Below are 23,350 nucleotides of genomic sequence, written 5' to 3'. Positions count from 1 at the left end.
AGCCGCCCTCATCGTCTCGGCCGGCTACTATAGCGCTCCTATTTTTTTTACAGTTCAAAGAATTTGAATTGTATTGGGGCGCTGTCTTTTTATTACGACTCGAAGAGGAGTATTAGAGAAGTCATTTTTTTAAATCAATTTTATTGGAGTGCATTTTGAAGCGGGAAATGAAAAACGTGAAAAAAATTGGAGTGAACTTTTTGCTGAACAAAAACAGAGCGAGAAATTGAGGTGTGAAGAAAAACTTTGAAAGCGAGCGAAATTTTTGTTCACGTGCGGCATTTTAAAGCAGTTTTTCGTTAAGAGGTTTGGTTATAGTTTTGTTTTAATTTTAGGCTGGTTTTGGTATTGATTTGAAGGATTCTGGAAATTCATATGAATTTTATGCTAATTCGGCGGTTTCTTTATGTATTTTGCTGATTTTCGGGCTAATTTTTGACAATTGATTTGTTTTATAGGCTCAAATGGGTATTGAAAAGACCATTTCTACTTGAGCAAATTTTAGATAACAATTGGTTACAATTTTGTGATTAAGAATCATTTCTTTGTTGCGAAATATGACAAAAAATGGCGAAAATCGGAATTATTTTTCTTAACTTTTCGAAGTTTTTTTTTTTATGTTTTCTAGACAAGTTTCTAGGCCAATTATAACTTGTCTATTGCCTTGCGAGCATCTGGATGCCCTATGGGCCAAAAAGATTTTAATTTGGATTTATAGATTTTTGTAAAATTAAGAAATTTATTAACTTTCCATTTTTTTACTGCAAGTTGTTTTTAAGAATTTTTTTTCATAATTTGGCCTCAAGTATTTTTTTTAGAAATTCAGATAGCAGCTTTTAGTAAGTACTGAATGTTTTGATGAAGTTTTATTGGCAGAGCTTGTTGTTTTGAAATCTCAATTTATAACAAAATTTGATCTAATTTTTTTGTCATATTTTAACAGATTTGATTTTCTTGTTTTTAATTTTATGTTTTATGGCTTTGTTTCAAGATAATCATAATTTAGTGAGGGCACGTTTTGTAGTTGGATGGCGTTTAAATGGATATCCACTTCGAGTTGTTTTCGGAATTCTTCCGGCCTTGTTTTTTTTAAGACCTGTTCACACATTTTTATGATTTTTGAAGTCAAACTGTAGTAGTGATTTTGGTCACGCCGAATTAGGAAGTGGAGCGAAAAAGCGAGTGGTTTTGCGGCGTGAATTTTTTTCGCTCTAATTTTAAAGTAGAGTGAGAATACGGTGTTTGAACAAAAATTCGCTTTATCGGTAGTGGTTTTTGTTCACATGCGGCAATTTCGCTTTGATTTTTACTGTTTTTTCGATTTTTTGGATTGGATTTTTTCTAAATGGTTTTCCCAATCCATTCACAGCTCATTCTAGGCCAAGTTTTTTGTTTGACTTAAATTTTAATTTCGCGCTTGTGGTTTTTTTGTTCACATGCGGCAACGTCACCCTGTTTTTTATTGGTTTTTTTTTGGTTTTTTGGATAGGAATTTCTTTCTAAAGCCTTTTCCAATCCTTTAATAGTTCATTCAATGCCTAGTTTCTTGTCTGAACCAAATTTCCATTTCTTGCTAATGGTTTTTTGTTCACATGCGGTATATTGAAATTGATTTTGTTTTTGTTTTCTTTTTTCTGATCTGTTTTTTGTAGAAATAGTTTTCCCAATCCACTCATAGTCCGTTCTAGGTCTAGTTTTTTTTATTCTTTGAATTGTACGTCAGGACTTGTCCTGCTGTGTTTTCTTTAAATAAATTTTATTGGAGAATGAAACACGTGAAAAAATTTGGAGTGATTTTGTTGCGGAACAAAACGAAGAGTGAAGCAAAAAGAGTTATTTTTTGTTCAAATCGCTGTTTTCTAGAAAGCGAAAAAGTGTGATGTGAAAAAAATTCTAAGCCAGCAAAATTTCAAAACTTTTGTTCACGTGCGGAATTATAAAGCAGTTTTTTTCATTTTTTGGTTATGATTTTGTTTTATTTTCAGGCTGGTCTTTGTATGGGTTTGAAAGTTTCTTAAAATTCGTGTAAATTCTATGCTAATTTGGAGGTTTTTCGTTTATTTTGCTGATTTTGGTATATTTTTTTGCGTTTTTTTGATGATTGTTTTGCTTTACTAGCTCAAATGGATATTAAAAAGACCCACTCACCAGTAAACTTTAAATAACAATTCGGTACAATTTTGTGGATATGAATCATTTTTTTGTTGAGAAAAATGACAAAAAATGGCGAAAAATGGAACTATTTCTTTTTAACTTTTTGCAGTTTTTTGTTTTTTTTCTGTTTTTTAAGATAAATTTTTTAGCCTATTATGACTTGTCTATTGTCTTGCGAGCATTTGGATGCCCTATTGGCCAAAAATATTTTGTTTTTGGATTTATATGCTTTTTTAATATTAAAAAAAGTGTTAATTTTTTCCAATTTTTTACTGCAAGTTGTTTTTAAGAACATTTTTTCATTAATTTGGCCTCAAGTATTTTTAAAAAAATCACGTAACAGCTTTTAGTAAGTACTAGTTATTTCAATGAAGTTTTATTGGCTGAGCCTGTTGTTTTGGAATCTCAATTTTTAAAAGAAATTGATCTAATTTTTAAAAAAATATTTTAACAGATTTGATTTTCTTGTTTTCACTTTTTTGTTTTATGGTTTTGTTTCAAGATAATCACATTTTAGTGAGGGCACTTTTTTTAGTTGGATGGCGTTCAAATGGATTTCCACTTCAAGTTGTTTTCGGAATTATTCGGGCCTTGTTTTTTTAAGATCTGTTCACACATTTTCTTGATTTTTGAAGTCAAATTGGAGGAGTGATTTTGGTCACGCCGAAGCAGGAATTGGAGCGAAAAAGCGAGTGGTTTTGCCGCGTGAAATTTTTTCGCTCTAAAGTTAAAGTAGAAAGCGAAAACGGTGTTTGAACAAAAATTATATATTTCGCTAGTGGTTTTTTGTTCACATGTGGCAATTTCACTTTAATTTTTACTGTTTTTTCAATATTTTGATCGGAATTTTTTCTAAATTTTTTCCCAATCCATTAATAGTCCGTTCTAGGTCTAGCTGGCTGTTTAGTCAATAAAAATTCTATGAATTGTACTTCAAGCTTTGGCCTGCTATGTTTTTTACTTAGTCGAACAAAAAAATGTTTCGCTTTACATCTTTTTGCGGCTTTTTCAACGTTTTGCGTGAAATCTTTTTGACTTATCTAGGCTAGTTGCTCTCTTCTCTCATTCGGCTAAAAGTGGTTTTGAGCATCAATTGCTCAGCAAAGCAATTCAAAATGAACAGAGTTAGTATAAAAAATTGAAGTCAGAAATAGAAACGGTATAAACCCATAAATCCCAATTTTAGATGCCCACTACTTGTATGTCGTTCCTATAAGTCTTACTTACCATCTGTAATGCTTATTTGTATTGATAGTAGCCCCTGTAGCCTCTCTCTATGGAACACAAGTATGTTCAACTACGATATGCCATTACAATAAATCGGACTTAAGAAATGTTTTTGTATATAAATTTTTTTTTCAATATCTTCTTTTCTTTCAATCCCAATCATGCTTATTGGAATCAATGGCGGCTATTTTTCGGCAATCTGTCGGGTATGTTTATTTGTTGCGGCTTCCTTTGTTAAAACATTTCTCATAAAAAAACTAAATGTGACAAATGTTTTGAAGGTTTTCTGAATAACAAGTTTTTTAATCGAGAAAATACTTTCTCATGAATTTCTTGAGAATGGCAATGAGTTTTCATGAAGTTTCAAGTACGGAAACCCTCTACAACGAAGTTCGATGCAGTTATTTTGGGATCCTTTTGGTATTTTTCATGCAATTTTCCTCAGACCATATGATTTTATATCCTCAACGACTAAAGATCACTAGGTCAAATCGAGTTTGTTCTTTTCTTGTTGATTTCTACTTGTCTCTAAGTACAGGCTTCACGAAAACCTGCTAAGGAGGTATAATTTCACGATACGGATATTTAGGAAGTTTTTGACAAAAACCCCTCCATTTTATCTTTGATCCCCCCATCCAACAGATGATTCTAGCAAGCTTGCTAAAATTAGGCTACCAAGCTGCCAATTACAAAAGACAATCCACACCAGTCGCTTGGAAGCAATTTTCCCAACACTAGTCGGCCATAATTGATACCATATTCAAAAAAGGAAATTAAAACAGTATTTGAAAAAGTTGCCTTTAGTTGCCAGAAACAGATCTGAAAAACAACAATCTATTCGTTCCTCTATAACGATTTGTCCTGTTTCTTTTGGCAAACCAAGAGGGAAAGTTCAGATAAGCGTATGCGGTTTTTATTTTTATCATAGGTTTTGTGCTTTTAAAAATTTCCACCACCTTGATATCTGTTCTCGTTGATAAAAATTTTAAAAAAATGGATGGTACCATTGCTGCATATCTTCAATGTAACCTAATGTAACGGACAACCGATTTCAAAAACTATAGAGCCAGTGTTGTTTGTTTGATAAATCTTTCTTGTGATAAATTGACCTATCTACTCTTTTATATACATATAAGCATGTTATGATTTTAGTTTATGTCAAATTTAAAATTTTTGGAACTTTTGGATCTTTTGCATTATCCGTCTCTCTAAATTTTAATTGTAATTGTTGTTTCAAAAATAAATTGTATCACATAAAACGTTTGATTAAGCACTTCCAGTGAATCAAACATGTATTCACAGATAACAAGCACTGCGATCTTTTAATGGAAAGTTTTTCAAGCAAAGCAATTGCGTAGAATTAAAATTAAAAATGTGTTTATTTGGCAGCAATCTAAGTGCCACAACGCTAAACAACATCTAAACGCAGCAAGCGGGTTAAAAACTTAGTCAAAAAGTCAGAGAAATTGCAGTCAATAAAAGCGTCAAAATCAAAGAAACAATTGAAATTTTTTGATAAATTTTAGCGTGTTATCACTCTCAAAATTATCCTTTTTAAAGGGAAAAAGACTTTTGTTTGTCTTTTTTGTTCAAAGTCAAATATTAGGAAGGCAGAACAAGAGTGCTCTTTAAGATTTGTTTTTAATGAAAACATAAGAGCGGATCTGTTGGCAAACAAGTTGATTAATTAGCGAAAACTATCTCTTGAATATCTGCAGCACAAAAAAATTGTCAGAATTCTAAAGTTCAACTGGAAGTCGAGGAACATGTTTAACCAAATTCAAGCATCTTGCAATTGGTTGAGATTTAAATTAAACATTTAATGTGATCGACAGAGTCAAAAAAAGATGCCTAAAACACATATTTTTTTCAAATTTTAAAATCTATAACCACGTAGATTTTCGAAATGCCAACTTTAAAGTTGTTTCTACAGTGTCAATTAACTTTGTGTCACAAAAGAAAACTCGGTCAGAAAGCTTTTAGTTGCAAAAGTTACTTATTATAAGCACCTCAGAATATATAGCAGTTGCGGAATGTAAGCAATATGCAGTCAATAAATTGTGAGGGCGCAAACTGCGATATCACAAAATCTGATTGGAAACTGATGTCAGTCCATCAATTTTACAACAGCTGAATTGATTTTTCTACCTGAATCTGATCTAGGAAATAATGGAAAATTTATTTAAAAAATAAAAAATTTATAAATTTTTTGAGAAAAGATGCATTATTTATACAATTTTTTTTAAAAAAAGTCCAAAACTTTTGCACTAATTCGTAAGAATTTGTAAACTTGACTTAATTCAGAAAAAGTTTGCAGTTACTTCTATTAACCTATAAACTTGTTTACAAATTTATGCATTAATTTATGAAAAAAATTTACAAATTAATGCCAACAGTTGCAATTTTTTTTAAAACAAAAAAGTTAAAAACGCTAAATAATAGCCGTTCAGACTCCAAAAAAGCGCAATAGAGCATGAAACCAATCCTATCCTGAAAGAAAAAAAACTGTTAAATTTATGCAGCTGTAGGAAATAAGGGGATCAGCTCAGAAATTTTGTTATATATTAAGAATATTTGAGTACACAACTTGTGAGGCTGCAGTGACAATGTGAATAGACACCAATTAATAAAGCAGTATCAAAGTTTCCCCTTTTTGCAAAATCTAATTTTACCATTTGACTCCCTATATATGTTAAAACATAAATCTTAGCGGACCCCCGTACTTCCAACCAGCACTCGGACGCACTTGTGTCTGGGCACGAAGTCCCTCGGGCTGCTAAAAGTTAGCGCCTGACTTTTTTCTCCCTGGATTCTCTAGGCTATTGATTTCTAAAGTCATAAACTGAAATCACATCACATTTGATTCAGATCAGCGCTACAGAACAATTGGTGGAAAAAATCCCTCAAAAAATACCAAAACGAGAAACTGAACTATGAGTCGCAGCCGAAGGACCAGCAATTCTTTGTTCACATTGCCACGGAATGTGAGTCAGACGTTCACAAATGATGAGATAAAGCGACTCCACATGAGGTATAACAACAATTATATCTAAAACAACTTATAACCTCCTTCTGCGCAAAAATATTACCTCGCCCAATTATACTGTATATTTACGGTATATATAACCACAAACCGGCCGCTTTTTGCATATTACAATAGTAGTTGATAATCAAACTATATAGTCAAAATATTAAACGTCAGAAGAAAAAATAATTAGAAGGGCAACTGCAAGCGTTTCCAATAAAGTGCTTTCCCGGACTGCAACTTCTTGGTAATCGTACAAACATCTCTTCGATGTAATGCAAATCGCATGCTATTTCATATCATTCTGTGGGAGCAGAAACAGAATAGATCCAAGTCGTATGTGACCTTGTGTAACTACAGTGATTTTTGTGTGACCGGCGTCTCGGTTAAGGCCTTCTTATCAATAAGTTTTTATTGTTGCAATTTATAATATAATATCTTAAGCTTAAGCTTAGGCTGCTCGAAATAATGTAAGAATTTAACTTGGAATTGCAGATTCCGCAAACTTGACAAAGATTCCTCTGGAAGTCTATCAGTGAAGGAACTCATATCTCTACCGGATATCCCTAAGAACCAACTGATCTACCGGATCATTGAGATTCTGGACCAGGATGGAGACGGAGAGATTGACTTCCATGAATTCATTGATGGCTTGTCTCAGTTCAGTGTAAAAGGTGAGTCCAAATTAATAAATTGAATAAGAGAAGTAACTTTTTCCAATAGGTATTTCCAGTTTTGTATGTTCCCTTTTCTAATTGAAAGGTAAGCGTTGTGGGAAAAGCCCAAACATTCCCTCTTTAGAGTCTATGGCGGCGCTGCTTAGTAGTGGTCCATTAATGGCTTTCGTAGGATGATGTACGCCCGAGAAATGCAGTGAGTTGCAGGAAAAAATAATTTTTACAGCAGAAAACTTTCATTTTTAGAGGTGAGGGGGTGAATTTAGAAGTAAACATTTGAATAAAGGTATTTTTAGCGGTGAGTTATTGTTTTTCAATGAATTGACGGGAATTTTTACCAAAAATCTTTCTCTACCTATTGTTTGAACCCTTTCTCCTGTCTAAGAGTCTCAGCTTCCTTTGTACCAAATCATTTTTTAGTTGTTCTCAAATGCAGTTGAGTACCAATTATAATAGTCCTGCTGATCTTTTTTGTGACATTTTTGTACTACCCACTTTTCGTCTGACAATAATAATTTTTCTCCTCAAAAGCTGGACAAACGGATAAAACCCAAAGGACGCATGTTTGTTAGAACCCAAATCTTTGTAGCCCGGGGAAACTAGTGTCTTGACATGAGGGCGATTAAGCCCTAGCGCTGGTTACAATGCCCGAGGGGAACTAGGATTTATTTTCTGCTTAGGCAATCAACTGCTTGAAATTAAGCAATCTTTCTCGACACTTGGGAAAAGTCAAAAGTGAGCTTTTGAATTGCTCTCAAACAAAGTTTGTAGCAATTATATTAGTCCTGTCGGTCTTTTTTATGCGATTTTTCGCTTGACCGATTTTTGTCTGACGCTATTGACTTTTCGTCCTCAAAAACGGGATAAACAGGCAGCGCCCAGCAGGTATTAAGTGCTCTTAGAGCCCTCAACTCTGTTTAAGCTCAAACTGATTTGGAGACTTATACTTATAGTGTGAAGGGCGGTTCATAGAGGTCGAAGACACCCCCACTGTTGACCCCCCCCCCCACCCCCCCCCCCCCCCACTATTGCCCCCCCCCCCCTCCCGTGGCTAGCTACTGACAACAACCGCTTGCTAAAAGCGCAAATTTATACTATTTCGCAATTTTTTCAAGCTTTTTAACAATTTTTGACGTTTTTTGATTTATGTTGGCCCTAAACAAGGAACCTCCTCTAGGTTTCAATAGCAGAATACTGCATAGTTTCTAGTAGTAATAGAGTGGTTTCAACATTTTAACATCACGAACTTTAGCAATCATTTGACAAAAGGTGCAATTTTTTCAAATTTTTTGACATTTATTTTTCCTTATTCCAAGTTTTTTTTTGAAAATTTACTCTTTGAGGTGATTTTAGACTCAAGAGCCAATGAACCTCTTCTGGGGTTTGGCAATAGGTTACTGTATAATTTCTAAATGTAATGGAATGCTTTCAAGATTTTAACACAACAAATTTTAGCATTTTTTTCACAAAACTTGCAATTTACAATTTTTTTGACATTTATTGTCATTATTCGGGTTTTTCAGCCTAACAGAAAATCTTCGTTAGTGTTTGATAATAAGTTACTGGAAATTGTTTTTTGGCCAAGGATTAGTTTTTAACTTTTAATATCAAAAATTATAGCAGTTTTTTATGCAACTTGCAGTTTTCAAATTTTTTTGAATTTTAAAAGATTTTAATATAATCAATTTTAAAAGATTTTCAATTTTTTCAAGTTTTTTTAATCTTATTAAATTTTATCGTTTTTCTGGCACGAAAGTCCTAGGGTCCTCCTGCAAGTTTTGATAAAAAACTGCTGCATAGTTTCTAGAGTTTTTAAAATGGTTATTGAAAATATTTTACTGACTCCAGCTGTAGCAATTTCTTGATTTTTTCGGAAAATTTTTATCATGTTCCAAGTTCATGGATCTTTATGAGCCAGTAAAACTATTTAAGGCATAAAATAGGTATACTGGATAGTCTTCTGAGACAATGAAACGGTTTTGAAGATTTTAATATCTTGAATTTTAGCAAGATTTTGTTAAATTATGCTATTGTCCTTTTCTGAGATTAACGATCATTACTGGCCAACGAAGCTTTTCAAGTCTTGCAGATGGCATACTTGACATAACTCCAGAGACAAAAATGAATTTGAACACTTTCACTGCGAAAACTGGAAGCTTTTGTTTTAAATTTTGCAAAATTTTGCATATTTTTAAAATATCAGTTTTTTATTTGATTTATTTACTAACAAGGCGAGAAAACTAAAAGTTGACAAGTCGAATCAAGCTAAAGCTAGCCTCACTAAACCGTGGCTAACTACTGACGAAACCAACAGCTCGCCGGTCGTTTGAGAGCAATTCGCCCGACGTTAGTCGGTTATGTTATTAGTTTGAGAGGGCGACTAAGTAGGGCAAACAAAAATAGAATGAAGAGAGCAAACAAGTGGACAAGAAACTAAGACAAATACGCAGTAGAAAATTATATTGCGGACTTGTTTACTAAGATAAGATTGCAGTCTCGGTTAAAGATAATTAATGACCCCTCTCATTAAAGATCCCCCAATTTAACCCCCTCCCCCAATCCACCTCATCCACCTCGTTCCAATCCCCTTCCTCCTCAATTAACTTAAATTAGCCTCCCATTGCCGCAGTTACCTTCCGACAAAACCAGTTGCTTGAGAGTTATTTGGCTATGTTCACAGCAATTTTAACACATAATGAAACTTGCATTGCATAATTGCAGGATAAGTGTAGGTTTTATCACCCAAATTGAACTCTGGAAAAGAAAAAATATAATTCACTGCTCAAGTGATGAAAGTATGAAAAATAGTTCACCACTACAATCAAGTGTGCTAGATTATTCTACCAAAGGGAAAAATGATCAAAAACGTTCTGCTTATTCAACTCGATTCTTCGACAAAATTCACCCCATTCATGACCACTCTTACATTTTTATTAATTTCTAGTGTTGAAATCTAGTTAATCGCTCTAAAACAAAGATTGAATTGTATTAGTCCTGTGGTTCTATATGCATTTTTTCACTTGACCGAATTTTTGTCTGATCCTTTGAGCTTTTCGTCCTCAAAAACGGGCTAAAGAGTTAAAGCTCGCAGAGCATTAAGTGGCTGAGTAGCTCTCTTCGAGCCTTACGCCTTACTAATCTCTATGTATGCGTTTCACAGAAACTATTTTGAGAAGACTATTTCGAGGCGAGAAGGGCGGTTTCTTTTTTTTGAAGTTTGGCCTCCTCATTCACCTCGCCTCCTGCGAAAGTCATCCATTCACACAACTCCCCCTTCAACCCTCCTTCACCCGGCAATTTGGTCCAACTCTCGTCCACCGCTCCCAACCCTACCCATTCCCCCAACTCCGCTGACACCCTCCCTCCATAAAATATAGATCCCTAAACTTTAGCTCGCGACTACCAAAGGCAACCACTTGCCACTCCTTTCAGATCAATTTGACCGACGTTTGTTATTTTTAGGTATTAATTTTAGGTTGAGTACAGTAATGATATCTGTAACCTCACATTTTCGATAACAACTTGTGAATTACTATCTTGAACCATTACTTCCATATCTAAAGGTTACAATTGATTTTTTCACAGATTCTCAGATCGATTTAGAATGGTTATGCTGCGTTCAGGCTCAAACTTAAAATGTGCCTGTTTTTGAAAAAAGTCTTGTTAATATGCAAACTGAAATACAACAACTGCAAGACTGCTATCTGATCCAAAGACATTTTAATTTCCTCAATTCTGTTGTTATAACTACCCTATATGTACTTTAAAGGAAATGTTTCTTTATAACTTTTTTTGTAGTTTTCCAAATTTTTTCAGTTTATTCCTTTATTTGGAAAAAAACTTTAACTTTTGGTCATACTTTGGTTGTTTCAATGGAGAGGATGTATATGTAGCTTAAATGCACTTAAAGTAGACATTATTTTTATTGGCAGCCTTATAGCCTCCCAAAAACAAATACTCCTGAAAAACACGCAGAAACTTTGCTGTTTTGAGACGTTGCTATAATTTTTCAATTTCATTCTCAACTGCTCGTGACAACGGTTTCCTGTATTATTAAAAGAAATATACTGCAGTTTATTGTTTCATGAACAAGTTAATAGCTTATAGAATCTAGAATTAAAGAAACAAAACTCATTTATGAGATGAAGGAATTAATCAATTTTTTCCACGCTATACAAATCGGACCAGCTTTAAGGAATATTCAGTTTTCTTGAGGGTCTGCGTTTCTTTAAAAAATTTACAATTTGAAGTTTTATACAAATAGTGCAGTTTCGTTCTCAAGGGCTAACAAAGAAGAGCTGTTGATCAGTCGTTATATGTTGAATAATCTTTCACAAAACTTAATCATCATGCAAAACTAGCCCTAAGATTGTCCTCTGTTGCGACGTGCAAGATAAAAACTTATAGAAATTATTTGATCAAATCAGGGTCCATATATGGCAACAGAAATAGCAACGGAGAGTAAAGCACCAACAAGTTCAACTGAAATTAGGAATTTTGTTTTTTTTTGGTAAAAATAATTGAAAAATTAAATCGCTTATTCTTTAGACATGGTATGAGAAATGATGTAAACTTTTAGAACACTGAAAAATTACAACAGGAGTACTCCGATTGCTAGCTCTCAAATTAGTAAGTGTTGTTCACAACCTCTTGTAGAGCACTTAATGAACCAAGATGTTAAAAAAGCTGTCAATAGAGTGTTTTTGTTGTTCTCAAACTAATTGAATTTTATTTCAGTCATCTGTTTTGTTTTTGCGATTTTTTGATTGACCAATTTTGGGACCGTTTTAAATTTTCGAACTCGTAAACAGGATAAAAAAGTAAAACCCGAAGAGCATAAAACATCTGAGTATGCAATTCAACTATTTTAAGGAGGAATTTTTAGGCCGTTCTTAATCTTAAAATTTGAACCCCCCATTCACAAACCCACTCCCCCGTAAACACTCTCCACGTCCGCCCTCCTCCGCCTCGCGATCTGGACCCCTCTCTTATACAGCCCTCCTGATCCTACGTACAGCCCTCCTGATCCTACGTACAGCGCTCTTGATGTTACTCCCCCATTCCCCCCACTCCTCATACAACGCCGCACAACTAAAGCTAACATCCTTTAGCCTCAGTTGGCTACTACCAACGCCAACGACTCGCCGGTTTTTTGAGAGCAATTCGCCCGTCGTGAGTCGGTTACAGGATAACGCATCAATCTCAGCGAACTTTTTGGGACTGGTTTTAGCGACGATTTTTGCACTGCTTTCAAAATTTTTTTGACGGATGTAAGTTAAGCGTTTTAAAATAAAAATTATATTTTCGTTTTCATTTTCACAGTCTTTTCATTGTGAGTAAGACAGGCAGATGATTGCACAATTGTTTGATGAGTTATCAAATTCCAACACACGCTTCGATTATGGTTTTAACAGAAATCTGGTGCCCCAATCTTTATATGGAGAGAAATCTATCACACTACATACATTAAAAAAATTTTATTTACAGATTGAGATTTTTGTAATTTACGGTTCGAACATTTTCCGTACATTTAACATGCTTGTTATTGTTAGGAGAGAAGACTTTGAAGCTCAGGTTTGCCTTCCAAATCTACGACATGGACAGGGATGGATTCATTTCAAATGGAGAACTCTACCAGGTTAAAAATAATATACATTTTTAAGTTAGTTGTTTATGCCAGCAACAAAATATTGGGAAAGAAATTGATTCCCACCCGAAATGCAATGAAAGATGTCAACATGAGCCACTTTTAACATAGCGAGGCGAATTGTAGTTTACTGTGCACGGCACAGCAATTGTTTTGACATTTTTGGTCGATCCAGATATAACCAAAAATCTTGGGATGGTTGTACAGTCCTGTTCCAAAGTAAATCTGATCCACACACTTATGAAGGGCAAACCTCAGGCTGATGGCACGTTTTCCTAAAACATAACAAGAGAGAAGCGAACGCAGGAATTCAAAGATAGTGCAAAAATCAATCTTAAACGGTCTGCTAATTTAATAAATGTTCTTTTTTAGTTCTTTGAAAAGAATAACTACAGACTAAATGAAAGAACAAGGGCTTTTAAAAGATTTCTTTGAGATTTTGTTTTCGATTAATCTTATAATTTTTCACGCCGATCCCTAGTCTTTGATAGTGTATTTTCCTGCTGTCTTTCCATCTTCGTCGTTTTTCGCTAGAACCAAGCATTTGATCCGGCACCAATAACTCCCAGAGCGACAATTTAGTGAAATTTGCCAGTTGTCAAATTTCTTGCTTGACCTCATTTGTTACTCCGTTTGGAATGAACTTTGAGGGCAATTGAATGATCAGGTTTTTGGTTTTATTCAACGATGTTTTTAATCAAGTTGGTTTAAAAGTCTACACAGGAAAACGATACTTAGGGCGAATTAATGGCGACAGTAACCGTTTGTAAGACTGTGTAAAACAAAAAGTTATAAACTGGCAAGGAAAACTTCGGGTTTTGTGTAAAGCCGTCGATTACTGTCCTCATGAAGCTTTTTCAGCTTTCGCAAAATCAATCTAAGCGGAATGAAACTTTTTGATGAGAAGCGCAACGGGATCTGAAGAATTCTTACAACACTTAGAAGACAAAATACGAAGCACTTTCTTATCAGGTGTCACAAAAGTTGGCAATCTGGATGACATGATGCCTAAGGTATTCGGCCTATCAGCAAAACACGGTGGTTTGGGAATAACGAACACCGCTTGCAAAGCCAATGAATAAATTGACGTTTCCAGAGAGTCATCAAGCTTGGTAGCAGATTCAATTGTGTGTGTAACTGAGTTAAACGCTGAGGAAAACATGACTTAAAATTACGAGCTCCAAGCTAGAAATAGTCCAACAGAATGAGATGGATATGGATGTGGCGAACATTTAAATGTTCAGCATAAGCTCAACCTGTAAAAACGTGGCCACCTTACGCAAAAGCATATTTATATAAAAAGATGTGTTAGTGGAAATGTCCGGCATGGCAAAGCCCTACACCCATAAAGAATCAGTCTCTAAGAGCCAATATAAAAGTAAAGGAAGTATGGACTCCTCGAAAAACTGCCTTGTTTGATATCCGTGTCACTGACATTGAGATTATTGCAGAAGCCGGTAGAGGTATTTGGGAGCTGCACTGATGAAAACCGAAAGAAAAAATTTTAAGCCTGTCAGTAGAAGGGTGTGTACTACACTTGTATTCAGCCTTGGCTGCATAATAGCAAGCAAAAATTTCTTGAAAAGACTAGCAGATGGGTTGTCGTATAATGGGAGAGCCTTATGAATCAATTATGAGCTTGTTCAAAACAAGGCTTTCTTTTGCCATTCTGGTAGCATCAAACTATTGTGTAGGTAGTTCATGCTTGAAGCGATTGCTCCAGTTTGACGATGCGCATTCTTGACAAGTGAATGCTTGAACAGAAGCTACCTCGATCTACTACCGCCCAAAGAGAGGGGATAGCCGTCCACAATGATAATAGCTCGTTCAAAAACGCGGAGAGATCTATACAAGTCGCAAAAATTGAGTGATAATTTTGCAGAATTAATGCTTCAATATTGGAGCTGAAGTATTATGTCATCCAATGAGAAGGGACTTTGTTTATTAATTGTTTCTTCTCGACTCACCCAAGGAGTGGGTAGTTGAACAAATTGCTTGAGTTGACGGAAAATAAGAAGAAAGCAATTAATGAAATTAATGAACAGGAGAGGGACGCTAATCTCATTTAGTGGACTGGTGATTATAATTAGAACAAGGTCAGCAATGAGCCAGGTCAGTAATAGAATTTTTTTCAGTTTTGAAAAAAAGAAGATTACTCCTGTCCACCTCTACTAAACATTATCGTGGATGCCATGTTTAACTGAAACCAAATTAATCTCAACAAAACTAGAATATTAGAAGTTTATAAAGAACTGGAAAACGTCTGCGAATAAAAGGGATAATGTTTTAACCAACGCGTCGCAACTGTGTATTTCACGGCTGTTACAGGCTATGTTAATAATAATAATAGTTGAATTTAATGCAACGATGTGAAATATAAAAACTTCTGCAAGACAAATTTGCGCTCACCTTGCTCTCACACACTACAGGTCTTATCTCAACGCAGGTCTGATCAAATTTTTAAAATAGGTCAAAAGAAAAATATTCCTCCCTAGAATGAATGAGTTAATTCACATAGTAAACAAATAACAATCATTAGCCTAAAATAACAACCTTAATGTTTTCACCAGAGTGATATCTCAACTCTAAAACTCAACTGAACGTCATGTCCTATTAAACAAGAAGTCAAGTATGCATTTCTAGTCTCTAAGTATACGATTAACCGAAACTGTTGAAGAGACAAGTTAAATTCATGGCGTGAAGGGTGGTTCTTAGAGTTTGACCAACCACTGGAATGAGAGTTGTTAATCAAATTTAGGGATTTTTTTTATTTATTAAGAAATAAAGTAGAATAGGCACAATGTTTTTGCTCTAAACAGCAAGCGTGCCAACAGTGGTATTTCAACATAAAACATCAGCTAATAACAAAGGTACGCTTCTGAGTAAAAAAGCAGGATAAGTTAGTACACTCTAAAACACAGTTCTATACAAGTGTTTTAGAGTGTACTAACTTTAGAGTGTACTAACTTTCTAATTATAATCAAGTCTGAATAATTGGAACTGTTGACACTTTTAGGTTCTGAAGATGATGGCGGGTGACAATCTGAAACCTAAACAGTTACAACAGGTGGTGGACAAAACTATGTACGAGACAGATTTAGACGGCGATGACAAGATATCATTCCAGGAACCTCTTTCCTTCCTTTTTCAACCAAATTTTTAAATTTCTCTCAAACGATGCTTGCAGCAGTTATATCAGTCATGTGGTCTTTTTAAAACAATTTTTGCTTGACCGATTTTTTGTCTGAAAATTTTGACTTTGCATCCTCAAAACGGGTTAAACAGTAGGTAGCGCCTGGAGGGCATTAAGTGGCCGAGCGGCTCTCCTAGATCCTTACGCCTTAATGGTCTCTTTTCATGCGATTGACTGAAACTGATTTCAAAGACAATTTCATGGTGTGAAGGGAGGCTCTCAATCTTAAGCCCCCCTCCCCCCCGCGCCCACCGTTTGTTTGAGAGCAATTCCCTTGACGTTAGTCGGTTATGTTTGTTTTCATTGATCGTGTGAATAATCTGGTGCTTGTTTTTACAATTATAACGGCGTGTGCACGATAATAAGAGCCTTGAACATATAGTTATCACGATTTCTATATTGAATTATAAAGATTTAAAATTTTGAATAATTATTTTGAAGCTGGGGAGAAGGAAAAGGTTCCCAATGCAGGAGTTCTGTAAAGTTGTAGAGAACATGGATGTCTTCAAACGAATGGTTGTACAGAACTTGTGATTTAGTTGACAACGAGAAGTAACAGCAACACGATACACGATTCAGAAAAGAATTCAATGATGAGATTTGATGTGAATGTGTAAACAGTTTATTGTTCTTGAGATAGTCGAATGAGATAAGATGCGTTTTGAGATTTGCAATACGATTGATATCAAAGCATTGATGAGATGATTTTACCACTATTAATACATTTTTAAATTTAATCTTGGACTCTAAATTCAATCCTCAACGCATAAATGGACCAGTGAACGTTTCCCGCATTGAGATGTAACTTTTAAAGGACAATCTGATCTTTCGAAACTCAAATTTCATCCCCTCAATTATTGTTAATGCTCTACATAAACAACATTTATTACTAAATTATCCTCAGATTGAACAAAACTCAACAGTATTTAAATACATTAACGGTTGAAAGCAGGTAAATACAAGTTCCTTTCAATATATTCTATTACTAATGAAGCTCTGCTTCAACGCTTTTTTCGCTTATATATAGCTTTTTGAATCCAAACGGAAACAAACTTGTCGTTGTGAAATATACAATTCTTGTGACTTTGTTAGGGCACGTGGTAATTCTTTGTTACAATTTTGTTGAGACCTTGAAAGTTCTTTTGACCTTGAACATTTCTCGGCCTCCTTGAACTCGTTCAATTGTGACATCTGTGGGCTTCCTTTGTTATTATCTTGCGAGTACAGTTGACGGTACAAAGAAGCTGATTTTGTTGAAACTGACAACTTGGTTTTTGTGAAAATCGTCAGAAATGTTATCAATTTCATATAAAATTGATACAGTACATATTGTCGAAGGTGTGATCAAACCAATTGGGAATCTTCGGGTGTTTCTCAAAGTTTAATCACTTAATCAGCTCCAAGATCTTCTGGTTCTTCTCGATGAAGGAGTACGAGGCGACTGACTGGTCTGATGTAAACTCCAGTTTGTGTTTTCACTTGAACAACACGAACAATGTTGTCATTACCGTCGAATGTCTGTATTATACGAGCAAGCTGCCAACAAATTGGGGGAGTGTTGTCTTCTTTGATGATCACAATATCGTTCACTGCTGGTTGTACGTTTTCTGTCCTCCATTTTTCCGCTGCTGCAATGAAGATAAGTATTCGACACTCCATTTCTTCCAGAACTGACGAATGATTTTGTCTATGTTTCTCCAATGTCGTGACAAGGAGTTGTTCTTTGGTTGAGATGGCTCGGATATAGCTGTGATGGATCTTCTGATGATGAAATGACAATGGGTTAAAGCTAGGGAATCATTGACGTCGGTTGATGGCGCTGTTAGCGGACGAGAATTGAGGATAGCCTCAATTTGTGTCAGGAGAGTTTTCAAAGCCCTGGTTGATAACATAGTCAATCCAACCGTTCTTTAGAGATGGCGCTTCGAAGATTTAACAGCTGCTTCCCACAGTCCTCTAAAATGTGGCGTCCTGGGTGGTATTGTGAACCAGTCAATGTAATTTTGGCTCGCAAAAATGTTAATGAGATCCTTGAACTCTTCATCTCGAAGAAGTCGCCTGAATTCGAGTTCTCCTCGGGCTCCGATGAATGTTGTCGAACTGTTACTGTAGGTTGCTTGGGGAGTACCGCGTCTTCCGGTGAATCTCTTGAGGGTATCAAGGCAATCTTCTTTGGTTAGATTTCCCACTGGCTCTAAGTGTTATATCGCCTTTGTGGTGAAACAAATGAATATAGCTGCGTATGATTTTTGCAGTTTCTGTGAAGAATCTTTGGTTTAAAACGGTCCGCAATAGTCCATCCCAATGAGCTGGAAGGCAAAAGATTCAAGTGTTCCTTCTCCTGGCAGATCTCCCATTATTGGCTGGCGTATGTGGGCGTCAAATCGTATGCAGGGCTTGCAGTTGTGAATGAGTTTCTTAACACTGGCGATTCCTCCAGGAATCCAAACTGTTTGTCGGAGGGCAAAAAGGATCATCTGGGGTCCACTGTGAAGGTTCCTCAAATGACTTTCTCGGATGAGTAACTCGGCTAGTGGAGATGTTTTTTGGAATTATTATGGGGAACTTTTTGTCCACGCTATACGGTGAAATTGCAAGACGACCACCAACGCGGATGACGTTGTTGTCTGCGTCGAAGAATGGGGAGAGGCTGAGTAGATGACTGTTTTTCTTGATACGCTTGCTGGATGATTCAACTGGTAGGTTTGAAGTTGAGTCTTCTGGTGTTGTTGCTCCTTTTACATACCTGAGTTCCGGCAGAAAGAGTTCTTGCATGATGCTGTAAAGGGCTATTTTCGCTGACTGGGGAAAGTTGATGACAAACACCAATTTGTCTTGTTGCTGTGATGTGTTGCTTGTTCTTCTTAATTGTTGATAGAAGGCTTGTTGGCGGCAATGAAAGACTTGCTAATAAATCCGTCTGTAGCTCATAAACAGATTCGTACTGTGATTTGTGTTCCACTGATTCGTTTTGTTTTTGTTGCCCTTCATTTAGACGTTCTTCATTGAAGAGCGGATGCTGTTATTTGGGTTCAGAAAACTGTACAATTTGAGATTAGTTTCTGGTGTTGAATAAGAACTGCTGGATAGTGGAACCAAGTCTGTCGGTGTTGACTGGATTTCAGTGGTTGTTTGCTGAAGTCTATTCAAACGTTGCGTAGATTGCTCTTCCTTTGACTCTGTGTGCTCGACAGGAAGAGGGGGCTGCGGGCACAAATCTTCTGCTTCTTGACTGCGGTGATGATTGTTTGGCTGTAGGGATTGGTCTTTATGGCTGCTCTGAAGAAAGGGCTGTGGTTGTTGGGAATCGTTTTGATAGCAGATACTCTGCAAATGAGGTGCGTCCTGATTGTTTCTGGAGGAACACGACTCTTCGCATGGGTTTCCTGCTGGTTGGTTACGAACAGTTTTTCTGTGAAATTGTTTAAAGATTGGTCTTGGGGTTTCATCGTGTGTTGTAGATGTTGATGATCTTGGTCGTTGTCAGAAGACTTTAGATGAACATTCCCGTCCGGCTCTTTGTAGTAAACTGCTTTTGATTTTGTTTTTTGATACGTATTTGAACGATCAATTGCAGGTAGCGACTGACTGTGGTTGTTGCTTGACCTTCTCTTCATTTTTGCTTGTAGTTGTTGAGTGACTAGTTTGACGTAAGCAAAGACTCTTACAAGTCGATACATTGACGACTGTCTGCTGATAAGATCTAATATTCTGTTGTCTTGCTGCTCATGCTGCATTACTAGAGATAGTTCGGCTGTTGAGTTTACTTCGGCTAAATCGTCCGTTGAGGCGTTACAGAGTGGTGTAACATCCAATTAAGACCAAAACTGCTCGTTTTGACGCAACTAATTGGGTACTTTCCACCAAAGTTGTTGATTAAGAAGTTTATCGGCTGAAATTCCTCGTGATGTGCAATCAACTGGATTGTCTTCTGTTGGTACAAACTTCCAAGTTTCTGAAGGAATGATGCTCTGAATCTTGGCAACTCGGTTAGCAACGAAAGTCTTCCATTTTCTAGGGATATCTTTAATCCAGGCGAGGGTCACTTATAAATGGCTTCTTTCACTGCTTGAGACAATTGTGCTCCAAGAAGTGCTGCACACTTAACTTGGAACACATAAAGTTTTGATTGGGGCAACGCGTGTTTTGGCTGTTATCATTTGTGTGTGCATTCGGTCGCACATTTGCTCTCGCACGTAGACAACTGCAGCATAGGCTGTGGTTGAGGCGTCACAAAACACATGAAGCTCCAAAGATACGAGAAAGGTGCAGCAAAAACTCGTCGTTCAAGTTTGATCTTTTCCAGTTCTCTTAGTTGATGTCGAAATCTTCTGTATTGTTCTAGGATGTTTAACGATAGGGTTTCGTCCCAGGTCAACTTGTCCATCCAAAGAATTTGCAAGAAGGATTTCAAATGAATTGTTGTTGGTGACAACCATCTGAGTGGGCCAAACAACTTTGTGATTTCCGATAATATTTTCCTCTTTGTGTTGGGAAATTCTTTGTCCAGGCAAACTGTGAAGGTAAAATGATCTGAAACAGGGCTCCACTTAATGCCAAGGGTTTTGACTGTGTAGTCGTCGCTGTTGATTATCATTTCGTCTGAAGTTTCGTGGAAAATGGAAGGCAATCGCTCAATAAGTGATGAAAAGCTTGATGTCCATTTTCGTATACCAAAACAAGCTGTTTTCAGTGTTGCGATTATTTCGTCCTGAAGTTGAGCGGCATGCTCTACATCTGAGGCTCCTGTTAGCAAATCGTCAACATTCATGTCATTATTGACTGCAAGGCGGAGGTTGCTATTGGTGCAACTGTCTGTTAAGGCTTTGAGAGGTCTAATTGAGTGGTACGAAGAAGATGCTATTCCATAGGTCGCTCTTGTCATTCTGTATGTCTTCTGTTCTGTGTCATTTGGATTTTTCCAAAAAAAACCCTGTGAAAATCCTTGTCTCCATCGTCAAGTTGAACTTGTCGGTACATCTTGGCAATGTAGGCAGAAAGTGCTACTTGATGACACCGAAAACGAATCAGAATTCCAAACAGATCCTTTTGAAGTTGAGCTCCAACAATGAGACGATCGTTTAAAGATACTCCGCTGGCTGACTTAGCTGAGGCATTGAATGGGACTCTGAGTTTGGTTGTGCTGCTGGCGTCCTTGATGACACAATGATGTGGCAAGTAGAAACAGTTTGTTGCGGGCATATGAATTTTATTTCTGGGAACTTCTTGCATATGTCCAAGTTGAATAAATTCCTGAATGAACTGACTACATCTAGTGTATACATCTGGTTGTTTCTCCAGTCGAAAAATGCAGCTCCGTAGTCTTCTTTTCTCTTGTTGGTACAAGTCACACAGGGGTTTGGCGTCTTCTTTGAAAGGGAGTTTCACAACTAATCTTTCCTCTGATTTGCGTCGGCTGGTACTTTTGAAGTGATCTTCGCATTTCTGTTCCTCTGATGTCCAATGTGTTGCTGTTCAAATCTCCTGAATCTCCCAGAATCGCTGTAAATTGTCTGGTTCAGAATAAATGAAAAAAGACTGAAGTTGAGTACTCGTCTTTTCAAAATAGCTCGCACGCCCAAGCACGAGCCAACCAAAAAAAAGATAGGCGGTAGGTAATTGGTTTTTGAGGCTCCTTGGTTCTGTTGTCACCAATCATCAACTCTTCATAGTGTCCTGCTCCAATTATCAAGTCCACGGTGGATGGCTGATTGAAGTTTGGGTCTGCAAGATTGAGGTCCTGAAGTTTTGTCCAACTGCTGACATTTACATGATGCGAAGGCAGATTGCTGGACAATTTTGCTAAGACAGTTGCTCTGATGCTGATGAAGTTTTCATCCTTCGTTTTCAGAATCAGGTTTACTGATCCTTTGCTGCTGTTGACTTCTTGAAATCTGGGCCCAAAAACTCGGCCATCGCCTTTTTTTCAATCCAAAGCGTTGTACTGCATCTTCCGTGATGAGGTTGCTTTGGGATCCTGAGTCTTGAATGGCTCTGATATCAGTTGTTTTTCCGTTGTTGTCAACTGAAACGATTGCGGTGGGAAGAAATACTTCCTCTTCTTCTTCATTCTGCGACTGTGCTGCGGCTGTAAATTTTTCTTTGCCTTTGTTGACTTTTTTCGATGCTTGATTGCTTGCTTCTTGGGGCGACGTACTTCTAGTTGTAACCGTTGGCGCTGTTGAAGCTGTCCTCGAGTTGTTATTGGCTTCCAAATGTAAAAGACTGTTATGCTTTTGTTTGCATTTCTTACAAGTTGAACAGTTGCATTGTTCACTTCGATGTCCAGGGCGTACGCAGTTGAAGCAATGTCCTTTGGTCTTGATCAACTGAGCTCGGTCCTGTACTGAAAGTGCTTTTAATCTTTGGCATTGATACATTTTGTGGCTTTCGTCGCAACATTCACACGTTGTAGTCGCTGATGTGGCTATATGTGAATGGAATTGTCGAAGTTGTGGGCTGCTTGTGGGCTTCTTGTCGAAGGCTGATGCTAACTACTGTGTGGCTGCTTCAAGGGCGCGTGTTCTTTCTTCCATGAAGTTTTTCATATCAAGATAGCGTTGGGGAATTCTTCTTGGTGATGAAAGTTCCCAACATTTTCTCATTTCGGCGGGAAATATCTCTGCAATGAGGTACACAAAAAGATGTCTTGATCGTCCACGGGCTGTCCAAGGTTGCAGAGCGCTAATCTGTGTTCTTCCACTGTCTCCTTCACTTTGGGTTTTCATTTTTTAATGGTTTCTGTGAGACTATTGCGAGAACATGGGCTCGTAAAATCAGACGTTTGTTGTCGTATCTGTTCCTCAGGATGTCGCATGCTGTACTGAACTTTGCGTCTGTGAGAGAGGTCAAAAGCTTTGCGGCATCTCCTTTCACTGATGTTTTTAGAAACTGCAACTTTTGACTCTCTGTTATCTGGCTGTTACTTGTCACTGCTCCATTGAACTGGTCGAAAAAGGACGTCCAAATTTTGTAGTCTCCACAAAAAATTGGCAATTCCAGCTTGGGCAGTTTCACATTGGTGATGGCCGGTCCAGTTGCTAATCGTGGTGTTGAACTTCTTGCTGGGGCTCTTATGTACATGACAAAGCGGTTGATTAAGTCAACATGTTGACCTATCTTGTCGTCGTAATCTTCAGATTCTTCGATTTCTTCGTCGAGTCTGTCGGTGTCATCGATCAGGTTTTGAACTTTCTGATTCATGTCTGACAGGTACAACAGTTTTTTCGTCAACAATGTCGAGATTTGTTCAAGTTGTATGAGCTCCTCTTCGCTGACATTTTGTCGAGGTCTCTCTGTAATTGTTTTGGCTTCGTTGTTTATTCTGGTTGCAACGGTGCGGTGGGCTGTTCTTGACTTTTTCAATCTCTCGAGATTTTCTATCATTGTTGAAGACTTTTATTTGGTGCTTTGTTGTTTTTCTGTGG

General features: G+C 36.8%; 1 protein-coding gene across 1 annotated transcript; it reads left to right on the top strand.

Annotated features, from left to right (window-relative positions):
- The first annotated feature begins 6,256 nt into the window (after positions 1–6,256).
- Positions 6,257–16,660, top strand: LOC142353610 (protein phosphatase 2B regulatory subunit cnb-1-like). Its single transcript, XM_075405896.1, has 5 exons — positions 6,257–6,412; positions 6,902–7,080; positions 12,636–12,721; positions 15,747–15,859; positions 16,397–16,660. Exons 1-5 carry the CDS (start codon positions 6,315–6,317, stop codon positions 16,455–16,457), a joined length of 537 nt encoding a protein of 178 aa, XP_075262011.1. The 5' UTR covers positions 6,257–6,314; the 3' UTR covers positions 16,458–16,660.
- Positions 16,661–23,350: the final 6,690 nt, after the last annotated feature.

The sequence above is a fragment of the Convolutriloba macropyga genome, chromosome 14, assembly GCF_964194025.1.
Source record: "Convolutriloba macropyga chromosome 14, txConMacr16.3, whole genome shotgun sequence".
Taxonomy (NCBI): domain Eukaryota; kingdom Metazoa; phylum Xenacoelomorpha; order Acoela; family Convolutidae; genus Convolutriloba; species Convolutriloba macropyga.
This window is presented reverse-complemented; position numbering and strand designations above follow the sequence as displayed.

Bases quoted from the DNA above. Each gene is read 5' to 3' on its own strand.
- LOC142353610 (XM_075405896.1), top strand. From the start codon at position 6,315: ATGAGTCGCAGCCGAAGGACCAGCAATTCTTTGTTCACATTGCCACGG. The intron at 6,413-6,901 runs GTATAACAACAA...TTGGAATTGCAG, and splicing joins ATAAAGCGACTCCACATGAG to ATTCCGCAAACTTGACAAAG. The intron at 12,722-15,746 runs GTTAAAAATAAT...TGACACTTTTAG, and splicing joins CAAATGGAGAACTCTACCAG to GTTCTGAAGATGATGGCGGG.